This window comes from Cygnus olor, chromosome Z, assembly GCF_009769625.2.
Source record: "Cygnus olor isolate bCygOlo1 chromosome Z, bCygOlo1.pri.v2, whole genome shotgun sequence".
NCBI lineage: Eukaryota > Metazoa > Chordata > Aves > Anseriformes > Anatidae > Cygnus > Cygnus olor.
Genome location: NC_049198.1, coordinates 39,725,656 through 39,742,803, shown reverse-complemented (window position 1 = coordinate 39,742,803; position 17,148 = coordinate 39,725,656). Strand labels below are relative to the sequence as shown.

The 17,148-nt window shown below is 38.1% G+C and overlaps 1 protein-coding gene across 7 annotated transcripts in view; it reads left to right on the top strand.

Moving 5' to 3' along the window:
- PRUNE2 (prune homolog 2 with BCH domain) overlaps positions 1 to 13,541 on the top strand; it is a 138,697-nt gene extending 125,156 nt beyond the window's left edge. For 2 of the 7 annotated variants that reach the window (XM_040540943.1, XM_040540944.1), the window contains exons 15-21: positions 285 to 416; positions 570 to 656; positions 4,117 to 4,215; positions 6,309 to 6,344; positions 6,866 to 6,904; positions 8,420 to 8,467; positions 10,620 to 13,541. In XM_040540943.1, coding sequence (XP_040396877.1) covers positions 285 to 416; positions 570 to 656; positions 4,117 to 4,215; positions 6,309 to 6,344; positions 6,866 to 6,904; positions 8,420 to 8,467; positions 10,620 to 10,641 — 463 coding nt within the window. In that variant the 3' untranslated portion in view covers positions 10,642 to 13,541. The remainder of the gene's footprint in view (positions 1 to 284; positions 417 to 569; positions 657 to 4,116; positions 4,216 to 6,308; positions 6,345 to 6,865; positions 6,905 to 8,419; positions 8,468 to 10,619) is intronic. The other 5 variants (XM_040540947.1, XM_040540945.1, XM_040540948.1 and 2 more) reach the window with 3 other exon arrangements.
- Positions 13,542 to 17,148: the final 3,607 nt, after the last annotated feature.

Here is a 17,148-nt window from a genome sequence, read left to right as displayed (position 1 = left end):
GAAAGTATCTTATCCTGACCCTTATTATTTTTGCATTGAACAAACATAATGATTAATAATGAAGACACGTTTCTCAACAGTTAGAATTGTGGTTTTCTAGTCATAGTTCTAGAGGTAGGTAGTATGGTGACCAGTTCTGAAAGTCTGCTCTTGGTTTAAAAGATAATAAAACACTGTCTTGCCATAAATTGCTTGGTTGTCCTTGATACATTCCTAGTAGACTGATCTTTATTGTGTTTAAATCAATAATGTAAAATATATACTCACTTCTGTTCTTTTATCAGGTATGTAATCAGTACCTTAGAGCTGATGGTAGCAGAAGACTATATGATTGTATACTTGAATGGAGCAACACCAAGAAGGAGGATGCCCGGACTCGGTTGGATGAAAAAATGTTACCAGATGATTGATCGACGGTGAGTAGTATTTTCCTTTGTGATCCACAGCTATTATTTTAAACATTGTCCATTTCTGTTGCTCCCCTGTATGACAGTGTTCACTGTATATGATTTTTGTGTATGTTTTGTATTTTCTTAATTTCTTAATAAACTGTTGATTTTTTTTCTTAGATTGAGGAAGAATTTGAAATCATTCATAATTGTCCATCCATCATGGTTTATCAGGACAATCCTGGCTGTGACACGACCTTTTATAAGGTATGTAGTGAATACTGGTTTAATGCTATGTCCCTAAGAATACAGAAGCACCCTAAATCAACAGAAATGGCTGTTAATCTCTCACTGATCTGGGCTGGGATGATTTTGACAGTTGAAGTTGACTTCCCTAAAGTGAGTGGGGAAAAAAAGTTGATTTGTGTGAGAATGCAGTTGTGTACCATATATATATGCAGAATTGGTAAATAAGTTCTTTAAAATTGTTTTGTTCTGAGCCTATTTAAAGGCTTGTAGGAAGGGGGTCTGCGTATGGTGATAGTCACTTCGTTGAAAAAAACAATGACTACAGAACAAGATTAAACTACAGTTCTAGGTTTAAAAAAATTAGTTGCTGCTCATTCAAGAGGACTGCCCTGAGCTATTTGAAGGTGTAGGAGGCCTGGTTCCAAAGAAAAGGTTTTCTGCCACCAAAAATACTTTGATTAGTAAAAAACAGGTGATACAGAAGACCTCATAAATTTTTGGAAAAGATGGATGAGTATACAGCTGGAACACTGAGATCAGGAGAGCACATGGACAGGCATGAGAAAGAGTTGCTTCAAATAAGAGGAGAGGCATCTTGTGTACAGAAGCCACACAGAGAATAACACATGACAGACAGCAGAGAAGTCTACCCCGAGAATACAGATGAGAACGCTGAAAGTGTCTGTCACAAGATGTGCTGTCCTGACAGGGTAACCTTGGGATGGAGAAGAAAATAGCTTCTCACACTGCTGTTTAAGTGCAACAGGCAAAGTATCATAACAGCGATTCTTCTTTCACATGTGGTGACTTCAATACCAAGTAGAACGTGACAACTGAAAATACTAGAGTAACACAGGAACAGCACCTGGAATTATCAACAATAATAACAGGGGATTCAATTAGATGCATTTGGTGTCTGAGATGTTTCAGTTGGCTTACTATTTGCTCCAGATAAGAGTAGGCAGTAAAATCAAATATGTCCCACCTGTTTGAATTCATGAGTCATTTATTTGGGATGGTCAGGAGCAACCACACATTTTGCATTTCCAAACTGGTGATAACATTCACTCTAAACAGTTTGACAAACAAAGTTAACAGTCCATAACTAGATACCAGTTACAAATCTCCATTTCAGCCAAAAGGTAGATTGAGTCTCAGTCAGAAGTAGTGCAGTAGTGCAGTAGAAAAGTGAAGTGCAAATGGGAGCTGAAAAAAGGTGTGCAAGGCACAAGGCCAATGTGACTTGGTAAAACCACAGAATGGTTAAGGTTTGAAGGGACCTCTGGAGGCCATCTGATCCAGCCCCCTCTGCTCAAGTAGGACCACCTACAGCAGGTTACCCTGGACCATGTCCAGGCAGCTCTTGAAGATCTCCAAGGAGGGAGACTCCACTACCTTTCTGGGAAACCTGTGCCAGTGCTCCATCACCCTCACAGTGACAAAGTTTAGTCAGAACCTCTTGGGTTCCGGTTTGTGTCCATTGCCTCTTGTCCTATCAATGGGCACCAATAAAACAAGCCTGGCTCCATCTTACTTGCATCCTCCCTTCAAGTATTTATAGACATCAAAGAAATCCTCCACTGAGCCTCCTCTTCTACAGGTTGAATAGTCCCAGTTCTCTTAGCCCCTCCTCATAAGAGAGGTTATTCAGACCCTTGATCATCCAGCACCTTGATCATTTGGTCACCATCTGTTGTACTCCTTCCAGTATGTCCATGTCTCTCTTGTACTGCTGGGTGCCAGAACTGGGCACATTACTCCACATGAGGCCCCACCAATGCTGAGTAGAGGGGAAGGATCACCTCTCTTGATCTGCTAATGATACTTTACCTAACAAAGCCAAGAACACCATTAGCCTTCTTAGAGGCAAGGGCACATTGCTGACTCATTTTCAAATTGGTTTCCACTTGTCAGCTTGGAAGATGAGTTGAGGATGTAAGAAAGCTGAACCCCCCTCTTGAGGACAGAAGAGCACTGTGAGAAAGATGAATAAAAAAACTGGAAGGCATAAAAGGAGACAGTTAATTCAGTAAAAATCACTATGTAAGGAGAAAGAAACTTGATTAGATTGAAGGCCACTGGCTATATCATAGTTTGCTAGCCTAGAGCTGTTCACTGAACCTCTGACATGTACTGTGGGAATTTCAGAGTAAGAAATGAATTGCACCCAAGGCAAGGAGAGAAGGTCCCAAGATAATAAGATAGCTAAGCCACTTAATTTTAATTCTGTTTCAACTGAGATGCAGGGCAAACCAGTAGGAACAAAGAAACTAAAAGACAGCAAAATGGCAAGGGACAGTCAAGTCACTGAGAGTTTTGTTCTTTTTTTTTTTTTTCTTTGTTGTTTTTGGTTTTGATTTTATTTCAGTCTGTAGAAACTTCTGAACGGCTTCCAGCTTGCCAAGTTACTATAGTTGGCAGTTCAGATGGTCCGGACTAGGGTTACATTTTGGATAAAATGCTAAGAATTGTCTATCTGTTACTATGTCTTTCATTGGACAATTATGGGTGATTGCTCATCTTAAAACATAACCATTGGCATGCTCCAGTGTGTGTGCCAAATGACAGTACAAAGAGAAATGAAAGTGGATGACCTTAACTATTCACAGTACCTTCATGTATTCTTGTTTTAGCTGTCTCACTTTACCTTCGTAAGAAGGTACGTATGGTAATGTGATGGGAAGTAACCTTTTGCTCAGAGCAATTTCAGGTGCTTCGCATTGTCTGGTCATAACCCCAAATCATCAGTGAATAAGAAAAATATATCCTGTTTTACATGGTCTAACACTTAAGAAAATTTATGCTCAATGTGTCACTGATGTTGAAAGACTATCTAAATGAAACCAGAGCTGGGTTTGAATGATTGCTTTATGAGTCAAATGAGAAGAGATTTCACCTAAGCTAATACATATTAAATAATTCAGGTTAAATACGTGAATAGCTTTTTATTTTTAAAGTATGCTTTCTCAACACCCTTAGCCTTTTTCTGAGTGATCATTTCTTAAACACAATAAATGATCATAAAGCACAGCTGAACTAAACAAGGGAAGTATTTCCCTGTAATCAGTCACTGCAGTAGGAATAGGCATGCACATACCCAATCAGATCTGTACTCATCTAAACGAATGTGGATGTTCAGCTGTATTATATTTGAGAATCATAGCCAAATATAAATGCGAATTTGTCATGATCACATTAAGTGGATGTTTTCCATCTTGTTTTAAATGTATGTGTGCTGCAGAGGATTTGGTCCTTTTTGTAATTTTAATACATCTCCTTCTAATTGTAGAACTAATCTCATTGCCTAGTATGTAGGCATTGCAGTTTTATAATACTGTCATAAACACTGTCATCTGGCCTAGCCAAAGAACAAAAAAATGTCTAGTCTTGATTTCAGTCTATCTAGAACTCAGGTATGCTTATGGTCAGCCAAACTTAGGAGAAAAGTCAATTGACATGTGTTGTTTCTGTGTTTCAGCTCTAAGTTCAGCAGTAAAATACAGTACGTCAACACGTTGGCAGAGCTTCGTGAGATGATTCCAATGGAATACGTGCACATACCGGAGAGTATTGTCAAGTAAGTGGTGTAGAGAAAGAATGTACTTGGTCTAACAGAAAGTATTTTCACAAACTAATAACAATGTTTCAGCATCTATAAGAAAAATAGAAAACCTCTACCTGATTCTGTGACAAATGCTTACGGGTTGTTCCACAAAAAAAAAAAACAAAAAAAAAAAACTCCACTATTAAACTCTGAAGAAGGAAAATACTGTGTTGCTGAAACACAAAGCACAATAAATATGCAATCCTAGGGGAACCAAAGTTTATAGGAAGAGGAAAGTTTTGTATTGGACCAAATAATACTGTTGGTAAAATGAAGACAAGATTTCAGGCTCATAGTCCTTTCATCACATCTATGCCTGTGTAATCTGTATTGGAACAGACTGTTTATTCACTAATTGTAACTCAGAAAGAAAATAGGAAAGTTTGACCCTTCTACAGTTAGTTATCAACTTATGCTATGTCTTTGCGTAACTTTTACCAATGTTTAAGTAAAAGTGTTAAGTTTTAGCAATACAGAGCTTTGAACTGAATAATTCAAAGATAGTCTTGTTCAAGAGAAAGACACTGAAACCTAGATTCGCCATTCATTTTCTTGTTGATTTCTCATGGTTTAAACATAGCCACTGAAAAACAATGGCTCAGTTCTGGCCTCTTATGTTTAAAGGTTTTCTGAATGCAAGTATTTCTGAAGGAAGGATACCTCTTAGAAATTCTAAGTTAATTTCAATTGCTCACGTGAGCTGGCTTTTTTTTTTTTTTTTTTTAGATACCAAAACAAACTGAAGTGGTATACCAAGATTGAAAACCTTTGAAATTTATTATGGTTTTCGTGTTAGTCATTATTACAAAGATTTGCTGTTGGGGAATGTATTGCTTTTCTTCTTTTTATTAAATATACTAGGTTTTGAACAGGCAAGCATTCTGTTTTGGTGAGTAAATAGACAAGTATGATTGTCTTTTCGTTATGGTTTATCAGTGACTAGGTATGAAAAACACTTATTTTGGAGCTGTCACAGATCTCTTCAGCCCAGGCAGGAATTTTCATACCTGCCTCACAGAGGTGAAAGCAGCATAATGGGCTCTTCATCAGGCTGGTGATTGCTCTGATTCTTGAGGTGTCAAGCCAGGGAGCAAGTGTGAAGCTCAGGTCTGCACGGCACTTGTAAAAATAGTAAATTATAGTCAAGAAATCAGGAGTGAGAGGGACTTTCACTCAAATTTGTTTGGTTTTGTGACTGCCTTAGAAGTGGAGTAAGTAAGTAGAAGTACAAGGAAAGTAGAACACAGCGGTCATTGGTCACCTGATGAGAGATGACCAGGATGTTTTAATATCCCTACAGTTCCTTCAGCCTCTCTCCCTCCTTCCCTCCCTCTCCCTTTTGATTTCCGTAAACATTTTAGTTTTAATTGTCCCCTTAATACAGACCTTAACCTAATACTCCAATGTGTTTCTCTATTTGGATTCCTTGCTGTGTTTCACTGTTACACTGTCTATAGCAGTGCACGCATCCTGTGTTACACACTTATTTTCTTCCCTATAGACTGAAAAGTCCATTCACCTCAGAGACCAAAGGTGAAATAATCACAGCGCTAGGTCTGCGGAGACTAGGATTTAGAGCTTAAGAAATTTTAGGGAACTGCCTGTGTTTTGTCATCAGCAGCCAGATGAGTGATCATGACTTTGCTGAAGAAAAAAATCAAAATGTGACAAATGTGCCCATTGGTGGCAAGCTTTATCAAAATGTCATGATATGATATGAAGTGGGTGTGAATTGAAGGCACTGTGAGTGGTTATTCCCATGCCAAAGGGAGAAGAGCAGAGATGTGTTCAGGTGTTAGCTTCCCTTCTGCTTCAGGTTGAGGAGGATTACTGTAAAAAAATAATACAAAATGCACCGTTCAGCAGTCTAATTACTCCACCAGCAAGAACAGACATACCACTGTGGTTATGAGGAACCCCACCTGTAGCAAGTATGTGGGTTTATGCCAGGATTTGGGTTGTGTGGTCGTTTGTTAGTTTTTTACTGAAGTGAGATACAATGTGCTTGGTGTATCTTATGAACTTGAATGTCTTTTCTCTTCCTTCACCCACTCTTATCTTGTAAGGTATGATGAAGAGAAGTGTCTTAAGAGAAAAATGAGGTAAAACTTGCTTTCTAGCCCATGCTACTGCTCATAGCAGACTGAATCTGTGTGACAGCCTTTCACCCACAGGTGACCTCAATAGCTGAATGAGAGAGGCCTTCCAATATTGCGGAATCCTTCTTTCCCCTTCAAGCTGTTGAGATCATCCTCCTTTGCAAACAAAACCTACCCAACTGTAAATGTCCTTGATTTGGCCCAGGCTGCAGCTACTTTGATTCTATCTGATAGAGCAATTGAATGCTTTCGGCTCTGTCCACTGGGCATGCCTCAGATCCCTGCTGCTTTTATGTTTCTGCCTCCAAATAATTTTTAAAAAGAGTTGCAAATTAAGGTTGGGTTGAGAACAGAAATAAATAATATCACACTAAACTGAAGAGCCTTAGGGTTTGTACCTAATACTGGGTGCCTATTTTAGAAGCATGTATTCTATTTGTTCTTTGCTTTGCTATTGCTCTGCTTCTCTCTTATGCTCTGCTTGCTTCTTTGTTTCTTTATACCAATAACTTTTACTCATGCAGACTGGATGAAGAGCTGAGGGAAGCTTCAGAAACAGCTAAGTAAGATAGCTTTCAGCTGGATGCTGGCATTATATTTACTTGGTTCACAGGGATGGATTGAATGCAGTATGTGTTTGGTACAACAATCAGTTCATAGTTTCAATTATCATGTAAGTTTCCACATCTGTGAATTGATTTCCCCTTTCACTGTAAGCAGCCTGCTTTTATACAGCTGAGTCACAGAAAGGAGTAAGCACACTCTTACACTACAAAAAAAAAAAAACTTTTTGCTATTTTTTGGCAATGTTTCTACAGTCATGGGGAAGACTGAAGTCACTTTTTTACTCCATTACAGTGGCTTATTAAGCATTTTTCTACTTCATCTGCTGTGTCAGATGGTTCATATAATTCTTAGGAGGTAGGTCTTTTTGAAAATGATTTTTTTTTACAATTTATGAAGTTAACAATGGTTATTATACCACATTCTCTGTTAAGGCAAATAGGTAACTCCTTTCTTTCCACTGTTGGTTCAAAGGGCTAGTGGATTAATACTTGATAATATTGTATCACCTGTGGTAACTTAATAAATCAGTGTCAGATGATGATCAGGTACTTTAAACTCACAACTGTACTTTGGCTTTAAGACGCTAAGGCCGTATGGTGTAAAGTACCATAAAAATCTTTAACTGGAAGGACACAGTCCTTGATTCACTAAGCTAAGCTTAGAAATCATTTATGCTTTGCACTTTTTCCATGCATGCTTGTATACAGGATTCCACAGAAGAGAATCAAGTATGACATTTTCCCTGCAATTTTTGTAACCAGAGATAAATTTTTAAGTTTATTTTTTGCCTCCTCCCTTTAACTCTCCTTTAACTTATACATTTCAGAATTTTCATCTTACAGCTTCTTCTTTGTTGTGTTTTTTCTCCTTTTGTGTAGCACACATTTTCCACAAGTTCTCCTGAGACAGGCTTTTAAAATGACGAAAGGGAAATACCCAAAATAATTGCCAATGCTTTTTGATTCTAGCAATTAAAATGTCTCAGAAGCAATAAATTCACATAAGTAGTTATCTGATACCACCTGGATATTTTGTTAAACAAAAGAGTAAAGACCCACCCAACCCTGAAATGCAATTTCTATCTATTCTATTCAAACATTTTCAAATACATTGGATTATACGGCAATGAAAACTGTGGAAAAAAAAAATTGATTTCTTGTTAAGCCTTCCGTTTAAAACAGTGCAGGCTGCAACATAACAAGTGAAAGGGGAACTACGCATTCATGTGAGGTATCATTAATTACTGTTATTGTTGGATGTATGAAGTCACTGTAGTGTGTTTTGCTTCCCCAACCTAAAGAAATATCTTAAAAAATTATTATACAAACTAATTGGTGTTGTAGGCACTAAGCTCACTAGATTCCTGTCAATAGCATTTGTGTGTTTGTGCAATCAAAGGTACTCACTACAGTTAGTTACTACATCCCCCAAATAAGATTTCATATTTTAAAATAAAAAGAAAGAAACACAGAAGAAATGTTTACTGCTTCCTCTTTTTTCCTTGTGCCCAGAACTAGCTGCCTCTCAAATGATCCAGAAATCACTTCAGTGGAACAGGAGTAAGAATTTGTGCCTAATACTGTCATTTTCTTTCAACATTATTTTACAGCCATATTACTAGGAACAGAGATTGGGTAGACTCCATAAAGCTTTCTGGAGAACTAATGCATGCATAACATGCTCTTATGTTTATTTTCAGGAACTTGGTTCAATATATGCAAGCAGAAAAAACACTGCAGTTGAGATTTTTTCTATTTGCGTTGCAGATGTGTGAAGTGTTCTTGACAATTTTCAGATATAGATGCAGTTCTTAGCCTGAGGATCTTCAGGTTATGTGAAAGACAGAAAGAAAAGTTATGTGAAAGACAGAAATTGTGCAACATGATCAGAGGGAAGATAATCGCATGGATTTTTCTCAAAGGGTGATAATCTTGCCCTTCTCACTAAGAGGTTTAAACAGTCTTCTCTTTGACTTCAACTTCTGGGTTGTGCTTTTGATGCCTTTCTTCTCTTTGCTTTTTGTGCTTCTCAGCTTTTTTCCATAGTTATTTGCCTAAATAAATTCAAATTTCTTAATTTCTTTCACTTTCAAAGCCAGACTGGTTCCCTTGGAAATGGGAACATGACTCCTCTGGCATACTGCTCCTCCGTCATGCCATAACTGAAGCATGCAACCTGCTCTGTTCTCACTGCACATCAGTGAGGGTGTTTGTAGCCACAGCATGTCACGCGAGCACAAACCGTGTGTTTGCTAGAACAGCATGTCAGGTGGACTAGCCATTGCAGCAGTCTGTGTACTGCTGCCCAGCGTGTACCAAGGAGGAGTGACTGGGGACTTTGCTGTCCCTGCCCTCCTGACTGGTACATAGAAACACACAGGTGTCTCACATGGAAATACTGTTCAGGAAATAGCATTCACCTAACTCTTCAGTAAAAGATCCCATCACTTGAAGTAAGCAAGCAAATAACTAGAAGTACATACAGCAAACAGATGCATAAATTGAACTTTTTTGCCACTTTTTTTTTTTTCAAATAAAGTTGTACTTTAATAAACTACCACAGTGTTACACCTGGTTAGAATTAAAAATTAAACTCTTGATTCCTCAGCTGTTGACATAAAATCTCTAAGCTTTTTTTTTTTTTTCCTCTCAGACAGTTTATTCTGTAATGAGTCAATATGAGAACTTTTTTTTAAAGTATGAGAAGAAAAAATAAATAACCTGTTAAAGACTCTATTTATGATGTAAACCTTTTGGTGGCTTGAATAAACTTTCTGTTTTTCACAAAAAGACACTGAGCAGCTTATAAAAAGCAATATGAGAAGAGAATTTTTATTTAGCTTAAACAAGTATAGCTGTGACTGAATTAATGTTAATTCCTGACATTTATCTTCTCTGCATAAATATGTATCTTTCTTCAGAAGTGTCAATAATTTTCCTGTGGTCATATCACACACTTCTGGTGTAATTTCTTCAGGATTTCCTGTGTAAATGTCTCCACAATGATCACGGCAGTTTTACACAGCCATTTTTTCTGTATGGTTTCTGCTGAAACCTCTCTGGAGTCTGCCCACCTCTTAGCTTGCTTCTGCTGTTTTTTTCATATCTATCGTCATGCTCTTTTGTATACTGTTTTGTTTAACATCTTCCACTACCTCATGACTTTTAAAAAGATTTCACTATGAAATAATCCACTGTGAAGAATTCCGTGTGTTCTGTAACTGATAGCGACTTTCAGAGGTCATAAATATTCAGGGTGTTTTTTAGTTGTGTGTTCTAAGAGGGAAATTGTGTTTTGATGTAATGTTTGTGATGACAACTTCTTATTCTAAAGAATACTTCCAAAGAACTTGACAACATGTTGTTTGCACTAAATGCCAAAACCATACGCATAGAAATATTCTTAGAGGCACCCATGTCTTACCCTACTGTGGTGTCATCCCGCCAGTAGATCTTTCCATGTCTGGTGTCCAATTCTACTCAGATTGAAATTGCTGTGAATGTAGTTATAGGTTTCAAGCAAGCAGTAACAGTCTGTATTTTCTACATAAAGGAGATAGGATCTGTGTAAATTATTTGACACTGATGCATTTAAGTAAATGAGATGCTCAACACTTTGCGGGAGGCCAGGATTGTGGAAATGACTAGCCATGTGTACCATCCCACTAACTTCCTTTCTTTTGTATTTTTTGTTTCTTTTTTTAATATGTAGCATTGACATGACCCTGAAATAACAAGCATCACTGCCAGTCATTTGAAGAAGAGAGTATCCTTGGATTTTCGTCACCCAGACACCTGTGACCATGGTGTGCACTTTGGCAATTTAGTTCATTTTGTTTGTGGTATGACTTTTTTGGTGCCATTTAGCAATCTAAGAAGATCAAATGGGCCAGTCCTGTTGCCATGGAAACAGCAAAAATTTGGACCTATCTATTTGTTGTTTTCAGAAATAGAGTTTTCATTAGGAACACTATATCATCTAGCTTTGGTTTCTGTAAATGTGTGCAATTTCTGTTTAAAATTATAATATTTTACCAACAGTATGCCTCATGAATGAGTCAATGAGGATGTAGATTTTTGTTTTAGTTTTGTCTTCAGCATATTAATGTTATGCATAACTGAATTGTTATTATTACAATAAATGTTAGCTTAGTTCTTTCACAGAGCAGCAGCAACCTTATTGTTCAAAAATAATTCTAGAAACAATGCCGGACTTTCTTGAATGTGTTTGTTTCTGCTGTATGAAAAGTCCTCCCATCTTCATTTAACCCTAATAACTTTTTATTTTCTCACAGAAAGGCCTGATACTCTAAAAAATAATAATTAGTTATTAAAGATACTTCACAGAGGACAAATGACTAACAGAAATTAATTTTAATCACTTACTTTTGTCTTTATTTTAAGCATAGCTTTTAGAGAGGTAACAAATCCTGTAAATGTTTGTCATATGTTCTAAAGGTTTTGAATTAAATTATTTTATTATTATTGTTTTTTAAATCTGTTTTCCCAGTACTTCTTTTTTTTAAGTTATGACTCTTTGAATGGCATCCTAACTGAAATCACAAAGGCTAATGCTATGAATACCAAAAAAAAAAAAAAAAAAAAAAAAGCACTTAGTATTTTCTGCTAACAACTAATGACTGAAAGGTAAATATATAAATTTAAAGTTGGGAATCACAATCATTTGTTAGGAATATATGTCAAATTACTATTTGAAGTATGCCTAATATCAAAAATAAGTATTACAATGCAGTTTGTTGTCTGTATCATAAAACGTATCAGTATAAACATGAAAAGAAAAAAAAAAAGCAAGTATTTGTTGTTTGCTGCTGTCCTGCATACTGCGATGAAAGACGCTGTAGTAAGTCCTGATACTCAAATGGAAAATAACTGCAATGTCTCAGACCATTCTTTTGCAAGACAGTGCAAATTATTACTTGAGTGAATTCTGCTTGTCTGCTTTAAGAAGTCAAGAGTATGACTAATGCTTTCTCTTCCCCCAATGAGCATATGTGTGCACTTGCCAAACCTGCTGACTTGTCTACCTTGTGGGATGTCCTAATGGAAGTAACAATATTATGAACTCTCTGAAATATTATTCCCATCTTCAAGAGATTTTCATGTGCCCTAGAATTGCATCTGTGGATTCTCTACATGTCTGTAAATTAACAATCCTTAGAAGTTACAATTTTCATTTTATGTATGCACTAACTCCAGTCCCACTTCCAGTCCAGAATTATTAATTAAACAGAAGACAAGCAAAGTTTGCTTAGGGAATGAAATTTAAGCAAAAGTCAGGACGGCACAAGCCTTGATTTTTCAGTAGGATCTAAACTGAGAGTGAAAATTGTGTTTTGTCCTTCATTTAAAAGGTTGATAATTCTGTTCTGTGGTTTGCACATTTCCATTTGTGTCAATTTGTATCTTATATTTGCAAGAGGTAGTCTGTAGGCAAGGGAGCAAGCATCCATCACTGTGTGCAGTTGCTCAGCTACTGTAATGAAGATTGACAAAATTATCAGAAAGGCAAGAGGTTGCCAAATGCTTACGTATCTGCCAGTAACAAAACTGAAATATCTGCGCATCTACAATCCTTCTCTCTACTGTCAGCTGGTGGATTGTGTCTGTCATTCTAGGTAGCCTGTTTTATCACATCTTTCTGTCAGTTCCTCTTAACTTTCACATTAGAGGGAGGGCCTAATCCTGCTGACCATTGTTGCTGCTCTATAACCTGACCTTGTCATCATTAGGATCTGATAGTTTGCACAGTTCTCAGATATTTGAATCTTGGCTTGTGTCTGCCTTATAAAAGTGCTGTCACTTAGAATATTGGGGATATTGCTTTATGTACAAATTAATATTTGTATTAACTTCCGGTTGCTAATTAAGCTAGATCTAGATCAGAAGAGCATTTTATAGCATGAAACCACATCTGTAAACTTGTAGTTCAAGCCACTAGAATGGGCAAGTTGACGTGTGTTAGGCTGTATGTGAGAAGAGTGTTTGCTAAAAGAGAAGTTCACCACAAAGCAGAAGTTCAGCACAAATTTTCATGTCTTTGAGACATAAATGGGTTGAAAGACATTACATACCACTTAACATTGGATGGCAGCCCGGAGGTGAATTTCATTCTAAAGGCTTTGTGTGGAATCGCTGAACAGCAGAGCTACATAAGAATTAATTTGATTAATGTTGATAGACTAATAATGGCAGCCTGAGAAGGTAGGAGTTTGTTTAAGCCAGATGTCACATCACCAGTGTGATGGTGCAAAAATGATTGCAAGAACAAGGTGTGGTTGTCTTTGCTTATTAATATATTTTAAAAAGTTTTTTAATGTTATGATATGGCAGTTATATATCATACTAACAATAATGTATCAATATTAATTAATTAGTAGTTTGTTGAAAAAGGAATAGAGTACATGTAATCGCAAAGTTATAATCTTTTATATACAAATTTTTTCTACCACGTATGAGAGTGCTCAGATCAAATATAAATTAATAGTTGCAAATTTTTCTTTTTGTTTGTTAAAAGACCTATGCTGACTTAAATTATAGATTAAGCAATACAAGGATATCTGATATCATTGTATGCATATATATATATGAATCAGAAATAAAGAACTTCAATCCACCACTGGAAGTATTTCTTTTCATTTCCAAGTTTTTTCTTTATTCCCTGGGTGCGTGGAAACCCTTGACGGTTTCAATTCACAGTACTTTGCATAGTTATACTATATACACATACAAACATATTTTTTTTTCTTTTCATTCACTCTTCTCTACTTGTTCTTTAAAAATCTAAAATTGAGGCAATTCTGTTTCACCTGATGTTACTCTCCACGTTCATGTATATCAGTCCTTCCTTTGCTGATACTAGGAGTATTGTTCCTGAAAGAAACTTCAGGTTGCTGTCTCATTTGTGACTGTACTGTTACCTAAAAATCAAATGCATGGATAGTCTCATTCCACTGTATATGCTAGGCAGAAACCAAAAGCTCTGGGGCAGAAATGCATTCACTGTGAAACCACCATGAGCAGTTTAACATAATTTTTGACTTTACATTGAAAGAAAGAGTCAATCAGAGATGATGGATGTTCAGTCCTCTCATCTACCTGTCCCATATGACCATTCCTCTCCCAGTCTACCTAAATCTCAAACTGGCCAGTTTGCACTGCCATTACTTTAAAGCCTGGGTGACTTTTGGATGGCTGGCCCAGAGCATTGGCCACTGAGACATCACATAAGAGCTAAAACAGGATAACCATGGCTTCTTAATTCACCTGCAAGCAACTTTATAAATGCTCCTAGACCTTTTCAGTGCAAAGTCTTTGACAGGTTTGAATATTTATCAAATTTGAGGGTTGATAATTTAGGGCTGAAACTGGATCTCAGAAACAGACTTCATTACAGCTATCTCATATACAAGAAGTGCTTGAAGTTCCATCTGGCTAATGCTGTTAAAGACAATAAAAATGTTTTTACAAATACATGAACAAGAAAAGGAGGTCTAAGGAGAATCTCCATCCTTTATAGGATGTGGGGGGAAAAGTAGTGCCAAGAGATGAGGAAAAGGCTGAGGTACTTAATGACTTCTTTGTCTCAGTCTTCAGCAGAAAGACCAGTTGTTCTCTGGGTACCCAGTCCCCTGAGCTGGTAGATAGGGATGGGGAGCAAAATGAAGCCCTCATAATCCGCAAGGAAATGGTTAGCAACCTGCCAAACCACTTAGACATACGCAAGTCTATGGAGACAGATGGGATCCATCCAAGGGTACTGAGGGAGCTGGCAGAAGTGCTCAACAAGCTGCTTTCCCTCATTTATCAGCAGTCCTGTCAACTGTCGGCTATCAAATGCGATGCCCATTTACAAGAAGGACTGAAAGGAGGATCCAGGAAACTACAGGCCTGTCAGTCTGACTTTGGTGCCAGGGAAGCTTACAAAGCAGATTATCCTGAGTGCCACCATGCAGCATCTACAGGGCAACCAGGAGATCAGGCCCAGTCAGCATGGGTTTATGATTGGCAAGTCCTGCTTGACAAAACTCATCTCCTATGACAAGGTGACACACTCAGTGGATGAGAGAAAGGCTGTGGATATGGTCTACCTAGACTTCAGTTAGGCTTTGACACTGCTTCCCACAGCATTCTCCTGAAGAAGCTGGCTGCTCAAGGCTTCATTGGGCTAAAAGCTGGCTGGGTGGCTGGGCCCAAAGAGTTGTGGTGAATGGAGTTAAATCCAGCTGGAAGCCAGTCACTAGTGCAGTCCTCCGGGGCTCAGTACTGAGGCCAATTCTCTTCAATATTGTTATCGATGATCTGGATGAGGGGCTCAAGTGCACCCTCAGTAAGTTTGCAGACAACACCAAGTTGGGCGTGGGTGTTGATCTTCTCAAGGGTAAGAGGGCTGTATGGAGGGATCTGGACAGGCTGGGGTGATGGGCCAAGGCCAACTGTATGAGGTTCAGCAAGGCCGAGTGCCAGGTCCTGCACTTGGGGCACAACAACCCCATGCAAGCCTATAGGCTGGGGGAAGAGTGGTTGGAAAGCTGCCTGACAGAAAGGAATGTGGGAGTATTGGTCAATAGCTGGCTGAAAATGAGCCAGCAGTGTGCTCAGGTGGCCAAGAAGGCCAACAGCATCCTGGCTTGTATCAGAAATAGTGTGGCCAGCAGGACTAGGAAAGTGATTGTCCCTCTGTACTCAGCTCTGGTGAGGCTGCACCTCAAATACTGTGTTCAGTTTTGGGCCCCTCACTGCAAAAAGGACATTGATGTGCTGGAGTGTGTCCAAAGAAGGGCAACGAAGCTGGTGAGGGGTCTAGAGAACAAGTCTTAGGAGAAGCAGCTGAGGGAGCTAGGGTTGTTTAGCCTGGAGAAAAGAAGGCTCAAAGGAGACCTTATAATGCTCTACAATTACCTTACAGGAAGCTATAGCAAGGTGGGGATTGATCTCTTCTCCCAAGCAACAAATGATAAGATGAAGGAAATGGCCCCAAATTGCACCAGGGGATGATTAGGCTGGGTATTAGGAAGAATTTCTTCACTGAAAGGGCTGTGAGGCATTGGAACAGGCAGCCCAGGGAGGTGGTTGAGTCAGCATCCCTGGAGGTCTTCAAAACCCATGTTGATGTGCTTAGTGACATGGTTTAGTGGTGGGCTTGGCAGTGCCAGGTTAAAGGCTGGACCAGATGATCTTAGAGGTCTTTTCCAACCTAAATGATTCTATACTTCTGTTCTGCAAGACCTCAAGAATCTCAGCTTGTGTTTTGGTTTTCATGGTCTTTCTCCAAGTCCTTCCAATACAAGTTAATTAGTTTAAATATTTTGTTATCAGTTAACCTCTGGTGTGTGGTAATGTGGGATCTGTTTATACCCTAAACCTCACAGACTGCAATGGCAAATCTTACTCTTGCTATAAGTGTAGCTATGACAAGTGTAACTGCTTCCCAGCATAGCCGGGAAAGCTCTGGGTCATCATAATCCCATCAGTCAATGTTGTCAGAGTTCAGTTTTTTTTCTCTGCCTTACCTTTTATGTGCCTCACCACCTGGCAGTCATGTCTTCCAGTAATTTAGTTTATGTTATCAGAGTGCTAATTAATGGCTTTCAGCCCTGGGAACACTGGTGCAATAGGCACAACTATGTACATATACAAAGTAAGTAGTAACATAGAAACCTTATTCTCAAAAAACATGCTGGTAATAAACTGTCGATATCTTCCTGTTCTCCAGTAGTCTCTAAGTAGTCCATGTTTTGAACACTTAGAGCATTTTAACATTTTTCTCAAGAAAAAAAAATAAAAAGGTGTAGAAGTACTTAAACTGTATGTTCTGCTCACTTGATGTTTCTTCAGTAGTGAGGAAAAAAAAGATTTTATATTTTCAGGTTTTAGGTGGAGGTTTCTCATGAAATAAATTTTTGGCACAGTTCAGTGGTGTAAAATGTATCAAGGTATAGCAGATGAAATGGAAATACCTTTCTATGCAGTAAATTAACTTTGTCACTCTTTTCCTGACTGTTCATTTTCTGTATCCCTGCTTCTCAGAGATGTATTATCCTCTTAGCTCAAGTCTTCAGAGCTAAACCAGAAATTGATGACATGGATTGTTTTCTATACGAGAGAACTAGTTTAACAAGTTAGTTAAGCTATGGATGAGGGGAGAGTAGTGGCTGTTATCTACCTGTATTCCAGGGGAGTGGCTGATTAGAATGTGTCCAAAGGAGGGCAGCAAGGATGAT